The sequence below is a fragment of the Rhinolophus sinicus genome, chromosome 16, assembly GCF_057876585.1.
Source record: "Rhinolophus sinicus isolate RSI-liver-muscle chromosome 16, RSI-T2T, whole genome shotgun sequence".
In the NCBI taxonomy this organism is placed as follows: Eukaryota; Metazoa; Chordata; class Mammalia; order Chiroptera; family Rhinolophidae; genus Rhinolophus; species Rhinolophus sinicus.
The window spans coordinates 91,828,038-91,849,650 of NC_142516.1; the positions used below are offsets into that span (position 1 = coordinate 91,828,038).

At 42.0% G+C, this 21,613-nt stretch overlaps 1 protein-coding gene across 2 annotated transcripts in view; it reads left to right on the top strand.

Moving 5' to 3' along the window:
• Positions 1 to 282: 282 nt before the first annotated feature.
• Positions 283 to 21,613, top strand: part of UBL3 (ubiquitin like 3) — a 74,575-nt gene continuing 53,244 nt past the window's right edge. Inside the window, exon 1 of one of the 2 annotated variants that reach the window (XM_074330070.2) lies at positions 283 to 324. In XM_074330070.2, the coding sequence (XP_074186171.1) occupies positions 298 to 324 (27 nt within the window). In that variant the 5' untranslated portion in view covers positions 283 to 297. Of the gene's footprint in view, positions 325 to 13,061; positions 13,208 to 21,613 lie in introns of those variants that run through there. The other variant, XM_019736576.3, reaches the window with a different exon arrangement.

The following is a 21,613-nucleotide window of genomic DNA, read 5'->3' on the forward strand; positions in this document are numbered from 1 at the left end:
AATGTTTCATAAAAACCTAGACACAAAGACAAAATAGAAAATTCCTGCCCATATCCCCATAGAACTTGGAAACTGTCAGAACTGGCTGTACCCAGGAGCCAGAGGCAGCTTTGTTTACAAGTCAGAAACACAGGAACTCCCTTTCCTGGCTTACCCAAGACAATTTGAGGAATCTTGTAATCTTTTCCCAGCACAGGGATACTAGGAGAATCCTAAAAGATGCAGAGCCCAGCGATTGAGCCTTCCTAGTTTCTTCAGCTTATCAATCCAACTCACAGCATTTATTGAGCACCTACTATGTGCTGGACTCTGATGGCATATCAGGTAAGGCTAGGATTTTAGATGTTTTTCCATGATACTTCCTTTAAGTGAGAAGTACCTAAGAACCTTCACTTGGCTGGCTCCCTCTTTTCACTCAGTTCTCAGCTCAAATGCCACCTTTTCCAAGACTTTCTCTGACCACTCCCCCGGAGCTGCCTCCAGCCCCTACCCTTGTCACTCTTTATTTCATTGCCCCCTTTTTATTTTTTTCTTTAAAATTGTATGACTATGTAAAATGATCTTGTACATTCATTTCTTTATTTGCTGAGTTTATTAGCTGTGTCCCAACTAAATTACAAGCTGCATGAGACCTGGGTCTTTCCTGCTTTATCTGTGCACTCACCAGGCGACTGCCACACAGTGTGCAAATAAAGGCCAAAGCAGGATACATACCTACCCAGGCATATCATTCAAGGGATGCCACATGGCCACGGCTGTCCCCCGTATCTTCCCCTGGTCAGTCTGATGCTGAGACTCTGATGGAAGTTTGGGCAGGTCGTGGACTACTCCCAGGAGGGCACTGACTTTCCGAGGATGGGAGCACCTGGCCAGCCAGGTGATGACCGGGCAGAAGGAACAGTGCATGCAAAGGCATAGAGGCCAGAAAGAACTTACCACATTCTCAGATTTTCAAGTTTTTTGGTGTAACTTAAAGGAGGCATTTAAGGGTGAAAACAGGTTAAAAACAATTAAATATGAGAGAGAGAAAGCACTGGCCAAATACTGAGGGAGACACACTAAAGTATTTGCGATGTGACTGAGAGATTTTTAAGCAAAGAGCCCAAAAATATAATGGTAAAGACCAGTCAGTGGCTTCCGAGTGAGTCAGACCTGGGTCCAAGTCCCAGTTCCACTACTTACAAGCTATGTGACCCGCGGCCTGTGCCATCTCTGAAATAGGCATAATAACAGAACCCACCTCACACATTTGTGGTGATGCAAGTTATCGTGCCCTGTGCTAGACAGATAAAAATGTGCAATTGCTTTTAGCTTTGATGATGACTATTGGGGATGACATGATTAATTTACACATTTTAGAAAGAGCTTTCTAGAATCAGTGCAGAACAGATGTGACAAGCTTTCAGATTTCTTGACCTGAAAAACATGTTTTAAAATTTATTGAATTATCGTTAATGCATAATAAACTGCACATTTTAAAGTACATAGTTTGATGAAAAAAACATTTGTAAGAATATTTGGAGACCAACATAGGAATGCTAATTTGTAAAAAATAATGATGACGATGATGATGACGACCTACCCATGAACCATTTCTTTTTTTTTTTTTTTTTAATTAAATTTATTGGGGTGACAATTGTTAGTAAAATTACATAGATTTCAGGTGTACAATTCTGTATTACATCATCTATAAATCCCATTCATGAACCATTTCAAAAGAAATTATTTTAACACACAAAAGTAGGAAGAAAATTCTCTCCAAACAATGAGAGAATGTTTAAGTCTGGGGGGGTGGAAATCACTTTATGAAAAACTCAACACATTATTTTTAACATTTTTTCACAAATGAACTCCATCATGCGTTGGTGTGTTGAAACCTCTGCTGTTCAGACTTTATTAGAGGGTATGAGCCGGGGTGGCAGGAGGCTACTGGGGTGGCAGTTGGTTCCAGGAAGAACTTGTGATGAGATGAACAAAAGTTGTAGGAATGGGGACAAAAATGTGGGTGATGGAATTAAGAAACCCTATGAGGGTAGAATCAGCAGGACTTAGACACTGGGGGTGAGTGATGGGAAAAAGTCAAGGAGGGACCATGGGAAGAAGGAGGTACAACACGGGCGCGGGGGAGGTTTGCTTGAGAAGCAGGTGATGCTTTGTTTGTAACATGTTAACTTTGGAGTCAACATGTACAGATGTCTGATGGGTCAGTTGGGATGCATAGATCTGGGGCCCAGGAAAGCAGCCAATACTGGAGATACGGATGTTGGATAGCGTCGGGTCAGCGAGGTGTTTGAAGCCGCTGGAGCAGAGGGTGTGCCAAGTGGAGGGGGGAGAGGTCATGGGGGAAGAAGAGCCACCGGTGTTTTCTAAGGCCCCCAGGGAATTTTAACGAGGGTCTAGGACAGAGGCGCACTGTGGGAGGGAGCAGAGAAGACACAAGGCTTCGATAGGAATGCCTCCCGTTTGTAGAGGGTGTTAGAGATTATAAAGTCCTTCTGTACATATTTTCTGATTGAATGTTTGCAATCACCCTCTGAGGTAAGAAGTCTACCCAGGTAAGGAAACAGGCCTACATCAATGTTTAAGGATCAGGTACAGTATAGAAATTAGTGAAGAAGGTGGAAAGGGAGCAAAGAGGTAGTTAGAAAATCTGGAGAAAGTGGTATTGTGGAAAAATCATCATTTTAAAATTTCTAGAGTGCCTTATATCTATCAGGCATTGTGCTGAGAGCTTTACAAACTAGATTTCATTTGGCCCTGATGACAACTCTATGAAGAAGATACTATTATTAACCATATTTTATGGTTGAGAGGCTCTCAATTTACAGATTAAATAAACTTGCTTACAACGCTATGAGTGGTGCAGTTGGAATCCAATCCCATGAGGTCTGACTCCAGACCCATCCATGAGCAGAGGAGTGGCCAGCAGCGCCAAGGAGTCACCGAACTGATTGTTCAAGGATGACCAGGCCTGAAATGTGTTTATGGAATTTGGAATTTGGCAGTGAAAAATCCTAGCTTGAGAATCTGGGTCAAGAGTGAGGGACAGCAAGAAGGATGAATGCCCCAGGAAAGTGAGCAGGGCTGCCATGTGTGGTCTGGATAGGTGTGTGGTGCACACTCCGGGAGGCACCTTCTGCTCAATTATGGCAGGAGCCACTCCTTCTGGAGTTGCGACGTGTACCCCCACGGCCCCTGACAGAGGCGTACACGGAGTATATGGGACTCGCTCCCACACACGTTAGAGATGCTGCTGTTAAGGGAGGAACAAGAATGGGTAGAGTGAGAGAAAAGCATTGAGAAATGAGAGAGCCTGTTTTTGTTTTGTTTTGTTTTGCTTTGCTTTGGTTTTCAGTACGGGAGAGAGTTGAGCATATTTCCATGGTGGGGAGAAGTGTGCCTGGTGTAGTTCCCACTTCCCTGCAGAATTATTTATAGTGCCCCTTTTCCTTTAACTTTTCCTGGGTGGGATAGCATATTATAGGGTCACCTTAAGTAGAAGAACTTTGGGACAGGGAGAGGCAGGCGGTGGAAGAGAGAGAAGGAGGGTTGGAACCTTGTTGGAACAGGGTTCTGGAAACAGGAGTGGCTCCTGGGCAGACAGAGAGCTGAGTCTTGGAAGGAGGGGTGTAGGGCTTCCGCTGAAGCAGGCAGTGAAGAGGTACCTGTAGAGGCTGACTAGCTAGGGGCTGGATATAAATTTGTGAGATTTCTTCCTTGACTCCTTTTCTCTGTGAAGTAAGAGGCCACGAGGTCACAGTTTAAGGTTCAAATTCCATGGTCAATTTGCTTTACTCTGTTAGCCACAAGGCTAACAACCTTCCCATAAATTCAACAACCTTCTCATAAACGTGGTTCCATTGGTCTCTGTAACAAAAGGCAGACAGTGTGGCTAGATCTGAGCTGAGCATGAACAAATAGTTGAGAACACATAGCTGAGAAAAGTTGGTTGCTATTTTACTACCACATATGAAAATGTTAGCATAGCAGGAAATCAGAGTGAGACAAATCTATATGACTGACACTAGAAGTGTCCCTCGCTGTACCACATCTCATTATGGTAATTATAATAGGAACGTATTATTGACAGCTTATTAGGTACTAGAAAGAGTTGTTTTAAATTTATATATTTTAATGTAATATTCCTAGAGTATGCACTTTTCTTCTTTTATGAGGAGAAAAAAAGTAGTAATTCTCCTTTTTTTGTAGATGAGAAAATTGAATAATTCATCCAAGTTTACACATCTAGTAAATGTCAGAGCCAGGATTTAAATCCAGAGCCCACACTTATAACCAATATGCTATTTTCCCCTCTTTCTCTCTCACTATAATCTGTTGATTTAAGTTCATTTCAGGACCTGTCTTTTATCTGTGGCATTAAGTCAAAAATTGTCATTGCAATAAATTAATCACGTCTGAATCCCCCCAAAATCTGCTAGGAAGGCTCCTGGCATGGTGGACTAGACTCCCAGGGCAGTCTGTTCTCTTCCTGCTGCTACACCTGAGTCATTAGGCGGGCTCCCCTGTGAAGTGTCTAACGGGCGTGCTACAGGACTCATGTGCTAACTGGATTGCTCAGTTTAGGAAACAGTCATGAAATTCAGCCATATGGGCAATTGCCGAGTAAGGCCTAAATCAAGAATGGAATCAGCAGTGACAGAGGTCATTCTCCAGCTGTGGCAACCTCCTGTCCATGGGACGCGTTGGTAGCCTTCAAGAGCAAACACAAGCCTTTGAACAAATCTCTCCTTGATTCTTTATTCTGCTTTCTTAAATGTTAATATAATGTGCAACATGTTTATTGATAGACAGTGCCACTCTCTCCCTTGGTGAACAGAAAAATACAACTTGAGCAGTGTGGAAGAATTACAGATCATTCCATCAATCATTCAATCAAAACAGAAGTGTCAAAAATGACTATGGTGGGGTTATTGGGGTAAAAGAAAGAATTTAAAGCTCATGCCACAAGATTAGTGTTAAGGAGAGTTCTCTTGCCGCCACTGATGGGAAGATATTGCTTACACAGGATTTTTTAATTTAATTGGATTGAATTTTATTACTTTTGACATTCAAAATAATGTTTTTCATTGAATAACCCTATGATGGCAGGCTGATTTCTATGACAGTGAAAACCAAGAATACTGATGGTGTTTTAGGATGCCAGTAGTATATTTTATACTACTCTGGGGTATTTGTCATGACTAAACACAAAATTGTATAATAATTCAACAATTACAGATTGCCACTAGGAACCAGTCTGTCTTTTTGTTTCTTGGAACATCTTAGAGGAAACTCATTCTCATGTACATTTGAAAATTACAGAGAAAATGTGACTGTTTCTCAAGAAGTTTCTATCTCCTCATTTGTTCAAAAAGATGGACATGATATCATCCCTAAGTTTCCTTCCAGCTTGAGCATTGGCTGATCCAATAGTGTGGGCAAAAGTGGGATTGGGTCAGGGAGAAAGGCATTGTGGGACTTCAGCAGGAGACAAACATGAGTATTACTTTTCTGGTGGCCTATGGATTTAGACTGCGCAACTCACATGGTCGAATGTTTACAAAACTTTGCTGAAATCATGTTACCATTAAAAAATATAATTCCCATTTTTTCAAAGGAGAACTCTAGCCTTGACACATAAATTGTCTTCCTTCCTATTGGCATATTCTCTTAGTCATGGGAGAGTCACTGAGCCTCGGACATCATTTCTGTGTTAATAAGACACACCTCTAGGTCTAAAGATAACATTAAAAGGTAATCCCTGACTTTACAGAATCACAGACCTGGGAAGAGAATGTAAAAGGCTCATCTCTTCAGTGCACTTTTTGACAAGTTTTTTTTTAGGTGTTATTCATTCACCATGTTAAGTTCTGGGGATACAAAGCCCCTTAAAACTCCAGGGTCGTGACAGTGAGTCTAGAGTCCAAGAACAAACTCCCAAAGGAGTAGTCTTCAGGCCCACGCGAGCGAGGACGCACCCCCCAACCTGGGGGCACACGCCAGCAGGGTGCCAGGCAGACCCCCGGGGCTTAGTCCCATACTGGCCCTGACCTTGCAGTGCTTGCTGCCTCCTTTCTACTCACTCAGGCTCAGCCCCTCAACACTGTATGCACAGAAAAAGACTCAAATCAAAATGCAAAATGAACAACCACAAAATACAGTTGTTTTTTTCTAACCTAAACAATGAGTATACATAGGCAGGGACAGCTCCAAAATTTCTAACCATGAGGGGTTTCCTATCAGGTTGGAGCGAGTGTGTGTGCGCACGCGTGTGTATGTGTGTGTTGGATGTGGGTGTGTCTCTGAAGCTGTGCTTGTATAGCAAACACTTGTTTTTACTTGGATGGTATCTATACTTGGAGGAGAGAAGAGTTGATGAGATTATTGGATGTGCACTGCTGCTGTATCAAGAGTGCATGTATGTATTATAAAAATGTAGATACAGCTACTGGATTTCCCCCAAAATAAGACCTAACTGGAAAATAAGCCCTAGCATGATTTTTCAGGATGTTCTTAATATAAGTCCTACGCCAAAAATAAGGCCCAGTTAGGATCGCCAGCCAGACGAACGCATTTAGTATGTCCGTTACAACACACAACAGACGTATTGAATTATAAAATAATAATATTAATATATAATTAAATATAAATAAATAATACTATTGACATTAATACTTAAAATAAATGATAATTAAGTATTTGTAAATACCCAAGCGGGCGCCTTTGGACAAGAGGTAAACACCTATGTAAACAGATGAACCTGAGACTTATTGCCGAATGACCAATCGGAGTACAGACACAACACACGAACAATGGTAATAAATGGATGTGGTTGTGTCTAATGTGAATCTTCATAATTCAACACGCTGTATGTTGTACCGGATGTACTTAATGCAATCATGTGAAAGAAAGAAACATTTTCTGAATTTTGGTGCCTGCAATTTTTCGTCGCTTTTGTGTGGACCATCATTCTTAACTGTCATCATTTTTGTTGCCACTCCTGTCTCATAAGTCTTCAATTAACATTGGATTTAATGGTAGATTTAAAGGGAATAATATTTTGACCCCCAGAAAAGATGAGTGGAAAAAGAAAGAGCTATACTGTCGAGTGCGAGAAAGGAATTGTGGAGGTCTCCCGGGGCAAGAATCTTACGGCGTTCAGCAAAGAGAAGTTGGATCTCCAAATGGTCTGGAAATGGTGAGCAGTGTTCGATAACCTCAGTCAACAGGTGGACGAGGGAAATGCTAAGAAGCACAAGTGTGGATCAGATCGGCAACCATTATTTCCTGAGCTGGAAAACATCATCTGTGAATGGATTGCTGACATGAGCAAAGCTTTTGGTTGTGCGCAGGGCTGATATTCAAGCATTTGCCCTCGCAATGGCACCACAGTTAGAAATATCCCCAGGAGAATTCGAAGCATCACAACACTGGCTGCATGGCTTCCTTCAGCCATATGAACTGTCTCTAAGATCAACAATATCGTTCAAGCTGAAAGATACTGAAGTTATTAAACATGCACTTGCATTCAAGTCCTTTGTTGATGGCACCGACTTTTCTAAATATCAACTCTCCAACATGATTGCTATGGATGAAACTGCAGTGTTTATGGGCCAAGGATCTCAAACGACAATTGGTCAGAGGGGAGCCCTGTCAATCTACATTCCCTCCACTGGTTACGGAAGTGCACGTGTTACCTGTATTTTGGCAATTCATCTGGATGGAAAGAAAGCCCCACCTCTAATCATCACTAAGGGCAAGAAAGATAAGGTTGAACGTGTTTCAGGCATTTATTCTTGAAACTGAAAAAGCCTGGTGCACACAAGCAGTTATAAGGAAGTGGGTCGATTTAATGCTGCCATTTGTTTTGCAAGATGGCCAAAGAGGTCTGCTGGTCTGGGATTCAACCAGCATTCACCATGCTAAAGACATGAAGAACTTCCTTGCAGAGAGAAGAATAGATCAAATAATGATTCCCGCAGGAATGACTGCCTATCTCCAGATTCTTGATATTGCAATAAACAAGGCATTCAAGGACCATTTGCGCATGGAAATCAATGACTACATTGAAAATAGAATGGAGAGAAATCAGCGTGGAAACTTTGTGAAGCCTAGCCTGCAAGAGGTGGTGACTTGGGTGAAGAATTCATGGCGTAAAATCACTGACAGCTGTGTTGCCAGTGCACTACGAGCAGGCTACACGGACAAGAAATGCTCATTTAAGGAGAGCTCTATTGCTGGACATGAGCGATTGGGGCCAGTGGTTCTACAGGAAATGGAGTCGCAACAAATTCAAGCTGGAATTCGGGGTTTGGAGAGTTATGACGATGTTCCAGATGACATGACTGTATTTGAATAAATGTAGATTTTTGTACATGAATAGATGAATAAATGTAGATTGTTGTACATGAATAAATGTAGATTGTTGCACAAGAAAAAATAAGACATCCCCTGAAAATAAACCCTAATGCGTCTTTTGGAGCAAAAATTAATATAAGACCCGGTCTTATTTTCGAGGAAATACAGTATAGATACATATGAGGGCTGGGATGTGGTGTTCAAGTTGGTATTCTCATTCATAGACTGCATTCTGAACAGCAAAACCATTTTGGAAAAGAACTTCCTGTGCCGTTCAAGAGCCACAGAAACTTTCACCGACTTTGACTCAGTGACAACAGTTTCTGGACTTTGGCCCAAACAAGTAATTCAAAGTGCAGAAAGATTTATATGCACAAAGATTCAAACAATCTTTATGTGCTCCCCGTGGAAAATGATTGCATGACCTGTAGGACCTGATGGAGAGGGACAGTGTGTAGCCTTTTACAAGGAGGAGAAGCTGATTTAGCCATTTGTAAATGTGCACGTTTTTAATGTTTCAAAAATGAATTTTGATTTAATATTTAAAAGAAAAATGTATGTATACCCTACATATGTTAAATCATGTACACAGAAAACCTGGAAGAATATATGCAAAAAACAAATAGGGGGCAGCCGGATGACTCAGTTGGTTAGAGCACGAGCTCTGAACAACAGGGTTGTTGGTTCGATTCCCACATGGGTCAGTGAGCTGCGCCCTCCACAACTAGACTGAGGACAATGAGCTGCGTCTGAGCTTCCGGAGGGGCGGCCGGTTACCTCAGTTGGTTAGAATGCGAGCTCTCAACAAGGTTGCCGGTTCAATTCCCACATGGGATGATGGGCTGCGACCCTGCAACTAAGATTGAAACTGGTGACTGGACTTGGAGCTGAGCTGTGGCCTACACATCTAGATTAAAGGACAATGACTTAGAGCTGATGGACCCTGGAGAAACACACTGTTCCCCAACATTCCTCAATTAAAAAAAAATAGTTTTTCTAGTTTCCAGAATTTCTATACTCTTGATTTTACTCTTTACTTTAAAAATAAAAAACACATACTAGGTTGAATATATACAATGCAGTAAAAGTCCTCCTCATGTTTTTGTAGAACTTGGTTGGAAGGAGAGGGAGTCGTGGAACAAGCCTGTATTAGGAGCCAGCCTGGTCTCCTGTTAAACCGCCGGCTTCCTGATCTGTAAAATGAAGAGCTGGGTTTGATCATCTCCAACACCCCTAAAGTATGAGAGTCCAAGATGGGAATCCTGAAAACACAGACACAAGGTACTATTGGAGTTCAGAGAACTTTTCCCATCGTTCTATAAAAACAAATCTTAACACAACACCCCCCAGTTTAAAACCTTTCAGTGGCTCGCACTTGCTGTCAGAGTAAATACAAACAGCTTAGCCTACATGGCAGAGCCCTTGGTGATTGGCCTCTAGTTTTCCTCTCCTGCCCTTTGCATATCTTCCCCTGCTCCACTCCCATGCGGTACTCTGGCTTCCGCCACCTCCCCTCCCTGAATGCCTTGGCCTCTAGTCTAGGTCTTGGCCCATGTGTTCTCTTTCTAACCATGTCATTGAATTGTGCATGTAAAAAAGTTTAAGATAGTACATTTCATATTATGTGTATTTTACCGTAATTTAAAAAATAACAAATAAATTCCCCCATTTAAAGTATACAATTCAGTGGTTTTTAGTATACTTACAGAGTTGTGCAACCACCGTCTTAACCTAATTTTAGGACATTTTCATCACCTCTCCCTTTCAAAAACCCCTCATACCCAGGAGCAGTCGCTTGGGGGGAGATGTTTCTAACAGGTCATGGGTGTCATGTGCCAGTCTTCTGGGACTTGACACTCATAGACCTTAGAGATTTAGTTCAACCTCTTCAGATAAAGGAATGAAAGCTCAGGGAGGCAGTGTCTTGGCAAAGATCACATAGCTGATTCGTGACAGAACCAGATCTTTTGATTTCCCATGAAGTTATTTTTCCTAATACAAAAATGTTGCATCACTTGCTTCCTTCAAATGGATGCTGACAATAGATTATTGGGATCAAGAAGATGCTACTCTTCTCCGCTGTGGACAACTGGGCTCTTTCTCCCGCCTCCCGTCTCACCGGCCATCTCACCTGAGTCTGGAAGCAGAGTATAGACAGGAGAGAGACATATCTGTAACTGTGTACTGCTCTCTGTGATGCCCTAACTTTGTGAGGGAAGAATTACGAGCAGTTTTATTGAGAGTAATGTCTCAGCCTGTCTTAGGAGAGTGACTGGAAACACAGCTAGGTGCGGTGACTTTACTTTTCAAACATGTGGTCTTTTGTAGTGGGGCAGGGGTAACAGGCAGCAAACAGCAATGTCATGTGTCAGAAATGCCAAGGTCATGGTGGTCGTTATCCCCTAGCCCTGTGGCTGTTAGAAGACAGAAGAGGTGTGAGTTGATACTTTCATGAGTCCTGCCATTTTATGTTTCTTGTCTTGCTACTTAGAGTAGCATATGGACCCTGGCACAATCTTGGCCAGGGCAGGTGTTAGATGAAAGTTGGGGTGAGGGGCTAACTTTGGGAGTGAGAGCCTTCAAAATATGTTTCAATATTCTTTTGGAAATCATTGTTCCAAAAGACTTGTTTAACTCATTGTTTAACTCATTGTTAAAGCATTTTCAACTGCTCTTGTCCCCTGGAGGACTGGGGAGGGGGCTGTGTGGGAGCTAAACATGGAGAGTGAGCAACCAGGTACCACGGCCATGGAAAATCCTGTAGCTATAGACGCCAAAGTGTCTAGACAAAGTCCTGAGGCCTATGCATGGTGAGATTTGGGCCTTTTTCGTCTGTCCTTTGGTTTCTCTGGGAATCTGACCTATCCTGCTTGTCCCTAGTTACCACTCTAACTCACTACTGGATGCCGTAGCCCCCAGCAGTGTTTGGAACTTGCCAGGCTACTGAGGAGGCAGGCACTCTATCCATTCTGTGAGTTTCCATCCTGATGAGACAAACCTGAGTGGAGAGATTGCTGTGGGGACTGACCGGCTCCCAGACAGCAGGTTCCCTGTGGACAGTGTCCAGATTACTCATTTTGAAACTCCTGGTGCCTAGCAGTGCCTGGCAGTTGTTTGCTGAATGAATGAGTAGTAATGCATTATTATTTACAAAGCAATCTATGAATATTTCCCATGCATGAACTCAGAATTTAGGGGCTGGCCCAGTAAACTGGCGACTCTCCACATAGTTTTTAGTGGCTACTTCCTGACGTAGATTTGGCATGATTGACTATTGTATCTAATGCAGTTTTTGGTAATTTCAATTAATTAGAATGTAGCTTTACGGCCTGGGTCTTCAGGAAACGCATGTTCAAACATTCTCCCTGCTAAATAAGATCCGTGTTCCTCTTGAACTTGTATGACCTTATTGGAAATCAATGATTGCTTCTGGTCATCCAAATGTAATGTAGAGGAGACCTAGATGAAATCACTATCGAAAATGCTTTGAGATTGCAGGATGTGGAGAGCGTGCTGTCTGTCATTAAAACGAATGATTCTGCTTGGAAGTAAACCATATTTTAATCTGTGTGTATATTGTGCATGAGGGAATTTCTCTGTACATAATTATTTCCCCCAAATAATTCGCCTGATCACACCTAACTCCTGGGCTGCAGCTTGGAGAAAGCGACCATTCCTTTCCTAGCAACTGTTGCTACGAGTGGGGGGGTGGGGTGTGTGGCTTCGAAGTCCGGAAGAGCTCGTAGACTACACTTCCCGTGATGCTCCAGGGTGGTCTCCGTAGTGACGACGCACTAGGTGTCCGCGAGGAGGAGGGGGAGGACGGGGGCGGTGGCTGCAAAGGTGGGGGCGAGCTCTCCGCGTCTCCGACTCGCTCAGGCAGCTGCCGCCGCCGCCATGTTGGCTTGAGGGGGATGACAGGAGGCGGCTGCGGCGTTTGGGGCTGAAAAGTGAGGGAGGAGGAGGAGGAGGAGGAGAGACAGAGCTCTGAGAGGAAGCCAGTCCCGGGCTGAGGAGAGGGAGGATCAGCCTCTTCCGGGGACCGGCCGGAGTTGGCGTCGCGGGGAGCTCGCGAGGCCGGGGAGGGGAGGGGAAGGCGGAGGCAGGAGAGGATCGCCGAGGAGCTGGAGACGATGCGCCCCGAGAGTCGCTGCGGCCCGGAGGCGCCCGCGGCCTGAGCCCCAGGGGCGGTGGGGTCCCCGTCCGGCCGGAGCTGCGCGCCGCCCGCGCGCGCCCCAGGCTGCGGCCTCGGCTCCCAACGAGTTAAATGCCCTTGAGCGCGGCTCCGGGCGGCCCGGCTCCCGGCCCTGGCAGCGCGCGCTGAGCCGTTTCCCCGCGCCGGCCACTCAGCGCTCACGCGCCCATGTGTAGCTCCATAGTTATCTGTGTACCTCCGGGCCGGCGCTTTCTCCCGCTGCTTCATGAGGACTTGACGCGGGAGCAGGTGTGAATCACTGCCGGGCCGGCGAAGGAGGAAGGCGCATTTAACCCCCTCCCACCGCTCATGCCCGTGTGTCACTCGGCTCGGTCCACCTGGCGCGGCCGGTCCTGGGGCTGCTGCTGCTGCTGCTGACGACGACGCGACGGGGCTGCCTGCCCTCCCGGAGCGCCCTCCGCCGGCCCTCGGCTCCCGGGCCCGCGCACAGCCGCCGCCCGGCCGGCGCTTGGCTCGGAGATCACTTAGTTCGGGGAAAGCACATCGCGGACTCATCGGCATCGTTAACGTTGATTCCGGTGGCTTGAAGACTTCTGCTCCTTTTTGTTGTCTTTTCTTTTTCTTTTTTTTTTTTGAGTGAACATCTGGTGTCTATCAATCGGCAAGATGTCCAGTAATGTCCCGGCGGATATGGTGAGTGAAGGATAAGTTACGATACCCTTTGATTTAATTGTGGTTTCCAGTCTTATTGAATCAGAAAGGACGCAGACGCGGGCGAAGGTGTGCGGGGGGCTGTTGAAAAGCCACGGGGCCGGGAGGTTTGGAGAAGTTGGTGGTGCTGGTGTCCCCCTTTGAGAAAGGACTGCTTTAGTACAGGTTTTGATTTTTGGTTGCGTTTTTCACGTCGTGAAAGGCAGTGGAGAAGTCGGGGAATGTGGCAAGGTAGCTCGCAGCGGATGAGATCGCTTCCTCTTTGCTCGAAGCCTCTGACCACTTGGAGCTTGAGGCTTCGGGAAACGTCAGTGGCGGTGGGCAGAGCCGAGGACGGCTGTCCCTGCGGGGTCCGGAGGGAGACGGCGGTCGTGCTCGGTGGCACTGACGCGGTCCCTGATGCACTAGGTAGCATACACTCGATCTTTGCAAGAACAGGCACCGAGGTCTCTTCTAGAACAAGCCTACGAGAATTTGCTGTGAGCGTTTTGAAATGTCTGGGTGAACCCGTATGGCAGCAGAAATATTAAGATGTCTGGGAATTTTCACAAATCCGGGCTGAGCGTGTATTGGTACTTTTTATGTATATTCCAGGACTTTTAGTACCCAGTATTGGTGGTACGTATTACATCGTTGCACTTTTAAAAGCTAATAACATTATTAGGCCTTGATCCTTGAATGTTGAGAACTTGAAACAAAAAGTCCTCTTCTTTATTGACGCTTTTCTTTTTGTTTATAAAGGTGAAGGTTGTGTTGTGAGTTGTTGGCTAACAGCGGTGGCCGTGTAGGCTCACAGTGCTGGGAGGTGGGTGTGAAATGACACTGTGCAGTCCTGGGGACAAACAGTGCAATTAACGAGAAGATGAATAATCTTGTTTGTGGAAGAATTGATGTTAAAATAGTTATGCTCACTTACATTGAGTTAACATTTGAGCTTCCTGTGCTCTGGGGAAAAAACAAAATTGAACTTTGCTGATTATATTTTAAAATGTCAGATGTTTCTGTAGGAGATAATCTTATTTACAGACTTTAAAATAATTTTAAAAATTAAATGACTCCAAATGGAGGATTTTGACCTTGGTTTAAAGGCATTTTGCTTCTGTTGGGTTTCCCATTTGATGTGCTATTTAAATGCAGAGGAACCACAGCGTTCTGTCTCCTCCTGGGTGGCCACACAGCAACCTTACACTTTCCTTCCCGAGTCTTGAAACTCGTGCTTTGTCCTTTTAGTTTTCCCTTCCCTCCTGGTGTGCACACTGGAGAATAGGCCCCTGCCCACGTAAGGATCGCTGGCCTTGGTTTCCTCTACCCCTCTCTGGAAGTTGTCTGGGGAGGTCGCAGGACTGAGCTGGAAAATGCTATATCCCGTTTGATAAGTGCTTGGGCTCCTCACCTCCAGAAAGCCTCCATTTTATATCACCCTGTACACTGCAGGATATGTTCCCTGCTTATTCTGACACATAGTCAGAATGAAATAGATTTGTGCCATTAAAACAGTGCCACTACTTTCTCTAGACCCAGCGATGAAGAAAACCTGGAATGTGGGTAGCATCAATCAATCACAAATTGAAATGCTTTGGGGAATACTGTTTCCAAGTCAGAGAAGGTTTGGAAGTTAATGTTCAGATCAGGGGACTGGGAAGTAGTGGCAAGGTTTTATTAATAGCTGCGAATATGAAATATTACCATTTCTGTTTTAGACCGTATTTTAAGGCCTTAATGATTCTGCGGTGCTTTGAGATCTCTTGATTAAAGGTGATATGCAAGGGCAAAGCAGTATTATGTAATAAACATATAATGCCCTGATGATGCTATTTCAGAGTGTCTAAGGTACAGCTCAGATGAGATTGTTCTGAGTATTTTTATGTCTTGTTTTCTGACTGTTCAACTTGTTGGAGGTCTTGAGATTCCCCCGCCCCCATGTTAAAGCCTTTTAAACCTTCCTTTGCTGTTGCTTCCATCACGTTTTTGCTTAAGAAGTGCCTTCATTTATTATGCTCCTAGAAGTCTCAACTTTTTGCAATATAACATGATGAATATTGGTTACAAATTGTGGAATAAGTGCTTCATATATGGTTAAACTCTTCATATCTTTAATGACAGTCAATTTGCGTTATATTCACGACTTTCAAAGTGAGAACAGTTTCACCACCCTTAATCTTGAAAAGCCTCAGCCTCCACGCCCCCACCTCTTTCTACAGTCTGGCATTTCCCTTTGCAGTGGAACTCTAAATTATGAGGATAGTGCTCTTGCAAGTATGAATACATACATTTTTGCTAAGTGCAGTAAAATTTTCAGGTTTCTAAGTGGTGACAGCTATTATGTGCTGTTTAGAAACAAATGTTGCACTTGTTTTCATGCTAATGGTGCTTGTCAGTTGTATAGGAAAATCCTATTTGGGAAATGAGGTGGGGCAATGAAGTTCTAACCCCTGTCATGTTTTCATTAGAGATAATTTATTCTTGAGCTACAGTAATGACTAAATCCATGTTTTTGGTAAAGTCTTCTTATGGTGATGGTTGTGACTCACTTTGAAGTCGATTTTTAAACGTCTTTTTGTTTTGTAAATATAGCACTTTTAAAATTTATTTTAAACATTCAATTTTTGTGTTTACCATAGTCTTATTTTTTTAACCCAAATTTAGCAAGTTGATCTTTTTAGAGGGGGAGTGGCACCCCTGGTGAATGGATTTACTATACTCATTAAAAAAAAATACTTTGCAGTTGGTATTTGCCAATTAACATTCTGTAAATATGTCATATGAATAATATAAATGTATTTACATAAAATATTCACTTGCTAAAAGTGGTTGAGTTTAATTAGGAGATTTACTATTATTCCAGTGTAATAACTTACTTGTGATAAAAATCTGAGAATATCTGAGCAGAATATGATTATAATGCATTGTATTTAGATGATTCATTTCCTTTATTTTTTTTCTCAGCCCGTATCATAGGTCATGATGGGGCAATATTCACTGTTTACAATTGTAGTGTGAATTATATTAACGACTGTGAGTTTTCAGAAAGATGATGGTTAGTCTTTCTGTTAATAAAAAGGCCAAAGCCTGGGTAGATAAGGTGTTAATTTTATTTTCTGGATTGAGAAAGTTATCAAGAAATCAGTTGTATTTATAAAAGTATTATCTAAAACATTTTGGACTAAAATTGTCCTTCATGATATAATTGAAAACCATACCTAAGAGAGAAACTGACAATTAGTGTGAGAATAATGGCAAAGCAATTTTGGTATTTGAAACATTTTAGATGATTAAACAGTTTAAAAGCCCTGTATCTTTTTAAACTATTAATATAGAAATTGTAGCAGGTATAACAATTTTTAGTCTAATGTTAAACAAGATAATGATAATTTGAGTTTTTTCGGTGTTTAATGTATGTTTTTATCATGTTACATCTCTTTGAGATATTGGAGCCCTCTGGTGGACAGGAAATTACTAAAATGAATTTCCTTTCAAAGTGAACTTTTACTATTTTTCCAAGTTAAAGTAAAATGACAGGTGTAGAGTGTACAAGGGGAAAAGTGTCATGCTAGAAAACGGTCTAGAGAATACAAAATTGTTAACTTTGAGAAAATAATATATTAAGATCCAGTGCCCCCAATTTTCTCTTTATTTACAGCTCATTTTAATTTTTCTTTCTCTTCCTAGAGCTCTTATTTCAAGTACAAGTTGGGAGGTTTTATGAAACGAAAGGGTAGATAAGTACCACTTCCATATATAAGTGTGTGACTTGAACAGCTTAATAAATTATATATCTCTAATGGAAAGTTTCTCTAAACTGTTTTACTTGAATGTGTCTTACATGTGGTGTTCTGAATTAGACATTTTTATTATTTTCCTCAGCTTTGAATGCCTTTTCCTTTCTGGTCTGAATCCGCCTGCAGCTCCTGTTCCTGTCCTGCGAAAACAGTTTTTAGTTCATTCTAGCTCACATGACCTTTCCTCCTGTGCAGCGTTTTCTGTCATCATATTTGAGATTCTTCTTATGCAATGTCCAGGTTATATGGATATGTATGTGTCTTGTATTTATTGTATCTCTTGTACTTTCTAGAACAGATGTTTAAAAACTGTTGAGTGATTTTCTTGACTCTTGAAGCATTACTCTCTTTGTCACTTAATGGAAAAAGTAAATATTGTTCCACACACGACTACTACTTACGGTGTTAAATATGAAGTCTGTGATGTCGGCTTCTAGTACTACTTTGAATATAAAAAATATGTTTTTAATATTAAGACTTGAAGTTATTCAGATTAGTGGATAAAGTACTGATGGCTCTACTAGTTTTCATAATGTGGAACAATAAATGTATTTTAGGAGACTGAAGTATACACTTCTTAAATATGCTCTTTAAGAATTCCCTCATTCTGGGGGCAAAAATGAAAGGGACTGTAGAATTCATGTTAACTGGAATCTATGGGTAATAAGTCATTCTGAATCTGTAAATTTTCTGCATAAATGAAAGTTGTTTTTGGAAGTATCCCAATGTAACAATTTTGAATTAGTGTCTTATCAATCATAATATGCTATGCTTATTTAACTTACTTTTTGGTGACCTGGAGTCATCCTTTGGATATCATTATTTCAGTTCAGTGAGCATTCATTGAATGCTTCTCTACGTAAGGAAGTGTTACTCTATTAGCTACAGCAGTCATCCCTCAGCACCTCGTAATAGTAGACACCCCCTTCACTACAGCAGTCATTTACTAAGTACCATGAGGAACATCAGCTGAGATGTGAGAATAAAAATATTAGAACGTCTGCCTGTTTAATTTGTGCTCCAAAAAGGAGTAAGAATTGAGCTTTTATATTAACACATGGGTTGGCTCTGAGGCTTTTCTAGGTCAGTATCCAGGTGGTTATGTGTGTGGTTTGCTGAGGGATGTGGGAATTCTGTACCGCACAGGCCAGCAGCAGCAGCAGCACGAGTTTCTCCAAATTTTTGCAGTTTTTCTGTTACAGTAGATTACATAGTGACTTTTTAAAAACGCTTTTTAAAAGAATTTATGATGCTTTGTATTGAAATGGGGAGAAGAGGTTCACTGTCAAGGTATTTAAAAGCTGTAGAACTCAAAGCTGAATTAACACATTTTTATTTTACAAAAGATGAATGAATGTTCCAGATGCTGATTTTTCCCACAGTGACAAGAAGCTATCAGGTATTTTTGAGAAAACAAATACTAAGTTGTCTCTTTTAGGCAAAATTGACATTTTAACCAGTAAATGAGAAAGTACCTGCTTTTCAGAAGGAACTAGCGTTATGGAGAGAATATTTTGAAAACATGCTTAGATATTCCCAGTCTGTTGAAAATCTTCCTTACAGAGAATTTCAGTGGACTTCTGACCCATTTTTTTGAAACATAAAAAGCAACACATTTTACTTAGTTTGCAAAAATATGTATCTGACTGCCGTCAGGACAAATAACATTTTAATAACATGGACGTCAGGTAACTGGCTTTTAACAAAAACTTGTGCACATTAGTAAACCAGTGAGTGACATATTCTCCTGTATGGATCGACATGCATCTTGGTGAGCTAGGTTTGTCTGTTATGACTTATGATAGCTCTTAAATCCAAGTGCCAAAATACACCCAACTTCGCAAATGGGGAAACCATGATTTTAAAAAATAAAGAGGCATATTCAATAACTACTTGCTTAAATATGTTAATATTAGGTTGGTGCAAAAGTAATTCTGGTTTTTGCTATTGTTTTTAACCTCTTAAACTGCAATTACTTTTGCACCAACCTACTAGTAATAGTATTTTTAGCAATTGCAAGATTAAAACCAATTAATGTTTTAAACAGTTAATCATTAAAATTAGAACAATATTTTAATATTGTAATTTCTGTTTTAGTATGTTTTATAATAATACATCAAATGTATGATTTCTAAATATATAAATATACATAAAAATGCATATATTGGAGGTATATGCTCAAGTATTTTATAGTTGGCATGGTCAGTCAAAAAAATTTAGAAGCCATTGCACAAGATAAGGTAAGGTTTCTGAACATTTCAAGTTCTTGTGTTTGATAATTACAGCTTTTTTGTCTCCTGCCATGTTGAGCAATTATATTTTTCTGTGGTCAGTATGCCTACCTATCCACCTGTAACTATTTACAGTTGCTTATTCTAATTTGCTCTGGGTGTGGAAATCAGATTTTCCAAAGATTATTAGAATAAAAATGAGCAAATGGTGTCTGAGTAGCATTTTCAGGAGTCGCCCTGTGCTAAATAAAGCACATGATGTGTGTGTGTGTGTGGTTTTTTTTTTTAATTGGGGAATATTGGGGAACAGTGTATTTCTCCAGGGCCCATCAGCTCCAAGTCCAGTTGCCATTTTCAATCTTAGTTGCAGGGGGCAGAACCCCCCATCCCATGCGGGAATTGAACCGACAACCTTGTTGAGAGCTCACCCTCCAACCCACTGAGCCATTCGGCAGCCCCTCTGGAAGCTCAGTGGCAGCTCATTGTCCTCAGTCTAGTTGTGCAGGGCGCAGCTCACTGGCCCATGTGGGAATCGAACTGGCAACCCTGCTGTTCAGAGCTCGCGCTCTAACCAACTGAGCCATCCTGCCATCCCCTAAAGTGCATGATGTTTGTTTCACAGATTGATCATGTCTGTTTTGGTTGCTTAGGGTTCTGTGTACTTGAGGGGCTTATTTTCTGGCTCCTAGCCATGTTCTGTCTGCAAGAGGTAGATTCTTGATAGTGAAGAACTAGGTAGATTGATTAAACAAATAAAATTACCTGTGTAACTTTATTTTGAGCTCACAGGAAAGAGAAGCTAATATTTGTTGTGTACTTGTATTTACCAGGCAAATGCTTGGCATTTTTACCAGGTAACATTTCATCTCATCCTCATGGTGACCCTGGATAAAGGTAGTTGGTATGTAGAGAAAGCAAGTGGTAATGGCCGCCAGGTGAAGACCACCAGGAACACACCTGTAGTAAACAAGTTAGGTTTCCTGACTTGCTGCAGCACGGAACCCTGCGCGTCTCGGGACGCAGGATGGAGAAGTGTGCGTAGTCGGTGGACTGTGTGGGATGATTCTGCTGAGAGACGAGGGGAAGTGGATGCCAGCTCTGGATGGAAGGCTGTCACACATGAAGTGGAGGCGCGCCGAGAATTGGATGTCTCAGCAGTCTTTGTTTAGGAGGCAGGAGAAATGGAGGGGCTGGGGTGGGGGGTCCTTAGTCATGTTGGAGCTGTATCCTGGCCATGGGAGAAATTTTGTTCCTACCTGTTGGTCTGTCTTTGTCTTTTAGAGATACCACAGGTGATTATTAGCAGAGCTGATTTTTACTTTCTCGCAGCCTACGTTCAGAGATGGTAAGGAGCTTGTGTGCGGTCCTGTAGCTGGTACAAAGTAGTGCTAGGAGAGCGCTGGGGCCTGATGGTGGTCCTGACACACACACTAAGCCCCCCGCCCCCCACCTAAGCAAACCTGCCGAATCCCTGAGGCACCCTTTCCTCCCTCTGGAGACCTGCTCCACACAGTCACTTCTGTGGGTCTGAGCTAACGGGCGGAGTGAACAACCCACTTAAATGTCTGCAAAATACTGTGTAACCTCTGGGTTAGAATGCTTTTAATGAAGGTGGCCTATCTTATTCATTGCTGAAGGTAAAGGGAGTTTTCTGTAAGGTCCTTGGAACTGAGTCCTCTTGTATATATCTTAGATTTACAAAGAACTTTTTCCTATAAACTTAACCATTTTGAACGCAGAAACTGTTATTGCTGTACCTATGTAACCAAGATTGATTTGTAGCGGAGTTAGTGCGTTCAGGGTATTGTTTTTGTCCTTGTGCTGTAACTGCTTATGCCTGATTCACATTCTTTATTGATTGATTTAAATGTAGTAGCATTTTTTTATGGTCTAAATAAAATACATACTGGGCAATTTTCTATGGCTAGATTTTGAGAAGAAAATGTTCTTTCTACTAAAGAAAATTGTCTAAGTTAGGCATTATGTTTTCTGTTTGTGAACTTAAATTCAGATGGTAACTCGTGTCTTGACAAAATGTTCTCTCATGATATATGTTTAATTTTCTTTACTTTCATATAAAATTAGTGGTTTTGCCTTAGAAATATTCCTGCTTTTTTCATTTAGTCATATATCATGAGCAGCTACTCATACAACTAAATATAGAACCATATTATGACTTTTAACTGATTCTGATAGATGTACATAAATTGTTTAGCTGATTCCATATTCACGGGCATTTAAAAGCTATTATAAACAATGAGATAATGCATATTTAAAAGCATATCTCTGTGCCTTGTGTGATTATTTTCTTAGGGTAAAATTCTTAGGAATATATAGTTGCTGTGTGTTAGATATGTGCAAAAATTTGGGGGGGGTGG